The sequence below is a fragment of the Equus przewalskii genome, unplaced genomic scaffold (assembly GCF_037783145.1).
Source record: "Equus przewalskii isolate Varuska unplaced genomic scaffold, EquPr2 contig_452, whole genome shotgun sequence".
NCBI classification, from domain to species: domain Eukaryota; kingdom Metazoa; phylum Chordata; class Mammalia; order Perissodactyla; family Equidae; genus Equus; species Equus przewalskii.
Window position 1 is genome coordinate 643,643 of NW_027227607.1, and position 4,012 is coordinate 647,654.

A 4,012-nucleotide genomic window follows, 5' to 3' on the forward strand; every position below is an offset into this window, starting at 1 on the left:
TTACCCCCCCCCCACCCCGCCTAGGATAACCAACTCATTTAAACTAAAGGAGACAGATTTCAGAGACATTCAAGAGAAATAGAGATCAAAGAAAACAATAAAACATTGTTATAATTTTTCGAGTTGGGACGGGGCACAGTGCAGACTCACTCTGATATCATGGGACTGTGGACACAGAAGGACTTTTATCATGTGTCTTACACATCTGATCCTCTGGTGAATAAATCATGTGGATTCTAGTTGGTTAGGGCAGCAGGACTCACACAGTAACCAAACTCCCTTCTTGCCTCTCTGTCGTCTGTGCTACCAGCATCCCTACAGTTAGGTCTCAAACATTCTTCATAATCTCCCCTCAGTGACAGCAGCTGTCAGAGGGAGTGTGGTTAGCCCTGGCGTATTCTAGTCTGCACACTGTAGTGTAACACTCACAGAGACCTTTCCACCCTCTTCTCCAGCAACCACCGCCCTCTTTACTCCAGTGGGCCCTGGATCACAGATTATCTCTGTCTCTTGTTAATTGAGGCTGAATAGGACCAGAGGGATTAATGGGGAAGTGTGGGTGTGTTTTATCCAGGAACTGCCATATCTCTGCTGCTCCACGATTTTGGACGATGAGGGAAAAACAGTGACATATTTCATTACCTGCCTCTGTCACTCAACTGTACTTCTCTATTACAGGATATAAAAGCATTTCTAGATCAATTAAAACAAAAACTATCATGCCATAAGTTGTGGGTGTTCTAGACCAATTAATTGAACTACTGCCACCACTCTGAGGACTTCGAGTTCTTAATCTATAAAATAGAAGTCGCAAAATTTATCATAAATACTAGATAGGTTGGTGTAGAAATAATGTTTAATTTGGATGAAAGTGTCTACAAACTCTTTACAGTGCTATACAAATATAAGTGGTGTTATTATCATTATAATTTTATCAATTTATATGCAATTGTATATTTCCAGGAGATCAGAAACAGACTTAGCATTGTCTATCTCTTTTTCTAATTCCTAAAAAATGGAAAGGACCGGCAGTTTAACTCTTAGGAAACTGAGGTGATATTACCATCCACTTACATTTCCTTCTTAACCAGGAATTTCCAGACCTGAGTGATGGCTGTTGAGAACTGCACTATGTTTACTGACTTCATATTCCTAGGTCTTTCTGACAGACAGGATGTGCAGCAGGGGCTCTTTGTGCTCTTTCTGCTGGTCTATGGCATAACTGTGGTTGCCAATCTAGGCATGATCCTGCTGATCAAGACGGACTCCAGACTCCACACGCCTATGTATTATTTCCTGAGCAATCTGTCATTCTGTGATGTTGGCTACTCCTCTACTATCACTCCCAAGATGCTGGCTGATTTCTTATCTGAGCAAAAGACAATTCCATATAATTTGTGTGCCATTCAGTTGTATTTTTTGGGGGCCTTTGCCAATGCAGAATGTTTCATGTTGGCTGTCATGGCATATGACCGTTATGTAGCCATTTGCAATCCACTTCTTTATACAAGTGCCATGTCCAGGAGAGTCTGTACCCAGCTAGTGGCCATTGTGTACATTGAAGGTTTGGTCGATTCAGTAATCCATACCTGTTGCACATTTCAATTGTCATTCTGCAATTCCAATATCATCAATCACTTTTTCTGTGACATCCCACCCTTACTAGCCCTCTCCACCTCAGACATAACCATCAATGAGATTGTGTTGTTCACTTTTGGTAGCTGTGTTCTGGGATGCAGCATCATCACTGTCCTCCTGTCTTACAGCTACATCATAACTACCATCCTTAGAATGAACTCAGCTGAGGGAAGACGCAAAGCTTTCTCTACTTGCACCTCCCACTTAACCACTGTGGCTATATTTCATCTTACACTCCTGTTCACGTATTTGCGACCCAGCTCGAGTTACTCCATGGACACAGACAAAATGGCCTCTGTTTTCTACACAGTTGTCATCCCTATGTTAAACCCACTGATCTACAGCATAAGGAATAATGATGTAAAAAGTGCCCTGAAAAAAGCAATTAGCACTAAATTATCTTCTGGGTGACACTGTGTTTTCACCAAAAAATATTTATTCAAAGATTCTGAGAGCTAAAATTCAGTTACTTTGACATAGATTCCTATAGTGTCACCAACGTATCTTTTAGATATTTTACATTAATTATCTTTGTGCTTAAATTGAGTTTAGGGAGCAGTCATTTCTGATCTTAATCTTCTCTGCAAGCTAAGAAAGACTAGTAATAAGTTAACTTGCAAAGAGGATATTTTTATATTTCCCATCTCTGTTTATGGTTGTACCCCTGTGAGATATCATTGGTAGAGCAATCCCTCCATCCACGGCAAATCAACTTACCCTCTTAAAGCTCCAATTATTTTTTTTTTTTTAGGAAGATTAGCCCCAAGCTAACATCCGTGCCCATCTTCCCTTATTTTATATGTGAGATGCCTGCCACAGCATGGCTTGACAAGCCGTGCATAGGTCTGCACACAAGATCCAAACCGGCAAACCCCGGGCCGCTGAAGCAGAATGTGCAAACCTAACTGCTGTGCCACTGGGCGGGCCCTCCCAAGTATTATTTTTTTTAACAATGAGTTTAACAAACTTGCTCAGACAGAAGGGAGGATTAGTGGATTAAATTAGGTTTGTTTGTATCCTTCCTAAGTACTAATATCACCCTATGAATGTTCCATCATAACACTAAGAAGTATACAAGTAGTAAATTAATACATATGAGTAAATGAAAAACTCCTGCCCTGACTCAAAGTTCCATCATTGCAAGGCACTTGTCTGTCTTGTTCACCCATATTTTTACTTCGTTAGTTACAATGCTTGACTCCAGGATGCCATTCAAAATATTGACTAAATGAATGAGCATCCTTTAAAAACTGATGCAAAAAGGTCTTTGTAAATTTACCAAAAGAAGAAAGCCTCTTTTTATTTTGTTTTATTCCAGTATGTTCATGATTGATGATATCCATCTGTGCTTTCTGTCCTTTGGTCAGACTGAATAAGTATCAGGAACAGGGATCATTTAATGTAGGGAACTTCTTGGATCCTGTATTCTTCATCATTCCACCCTACTTATAGCAGCAGAGATGCCCAGGATCAGCCATTCTAGATTTATATTACATCTCACAGTCTTCACATTCAGGCTGTGGATTTCCTTCTTGCCCTCACTCTAGAGAACAGACATGGTGCAATTGACAACTGTACAGAAACGTCATGAATGGAAGTTAGGGGTAGGTATCTGCACCTTCTTTCTCAAAGGGCACTGGAGAAGAGGACTGTATCTCCCTTGGAATGTTCATAGCATTGTGCTGGTTAAAATTTAAAAAAAAACTGTAATGGTCAATTGATACAATTTAAGTTGAGAGGAACAGTTATTAACTAATATATGTGTTTAATAAAAACAAAAGATCAAAGTAGTACTTATATTAGTATTCCATTATGCAATTATTTATGTTGGCTCTCTGTGTATCTGTGAAATTAACTGTAATCCTATTCTAAAACAACTTTAATAGTGGTCTTTGCTGAGTATCTGGATGTTAGATTATATTAATATTTGTTCTAATAACTTAATTTCTTATATTTTTCTCACTGTAATCAATTAACAAGTAATCCAAATATGAAACACATAACATTATTTCAGGTTGTCAAGTTATTCATTTTATTTTAGGTTGTTGTCAAGAAAAGAACATGGAGACACTCTTTTTGGTTCTGGAAGGAGAGAGTAATGTGTCATATAGGTTTTTCATTTACATCCTCTTATGTAATTTTATATATTGCTCTCGTGTATAAAATGTGCTGTGTTATGCACATCAAATATCATAAGAATGAAACACATTAAAAACTACCTAGGGAGGGGTGTGTGTGCTTCTACTCTCATCTTTGTTTCTGCCCATTTGGAGTTGTCACAGCTCATAATAAACCAATGTGAAGTGATTTCTGGTTCCAGCTTCTCAACACTACCGAAGACTTTCACCACAATTAGATGTTTTAATTTCAAAGC

At 38.6% G+C, this 4,012-nt stretch overlaps 1 protein-coding gene across 1 annotated transcript; it reads left to right on the forward strand.

Moving 5' to 3' along the window:
• The first annotated feature begins 989 nt into the window (after positions 1 to 989).
• Positions 990 to 3,342, forward strand: LOC103543139 (olfactory receptor 5AR1-like). The gene has a single exon (XM_008510044.2). The coding sequence runs from the start codon at positions 1,111 to 1,113 to the stop codon at positions 2,047 to 2,049; it is 939 nt and encodes a 312-aa protein (XP_008508266.2). The 5' UTR covers positions 990 to 1,110; the 3' UTR covers positions 2,050 to 3,342.
• The last annotated feature ends 670 nt before the right edge of the window (positions 3,343 to 4,012 follow it).

Excerpts from the sequence above, each read along its gene's own strand:
- LOC103543139 (XM_008510044.2), top strand. The coding sequence starts at position 1,111 with ATGGCTGTTGAGAACTGCACTATGTTTACTGACTTCATATTCCTAGGT.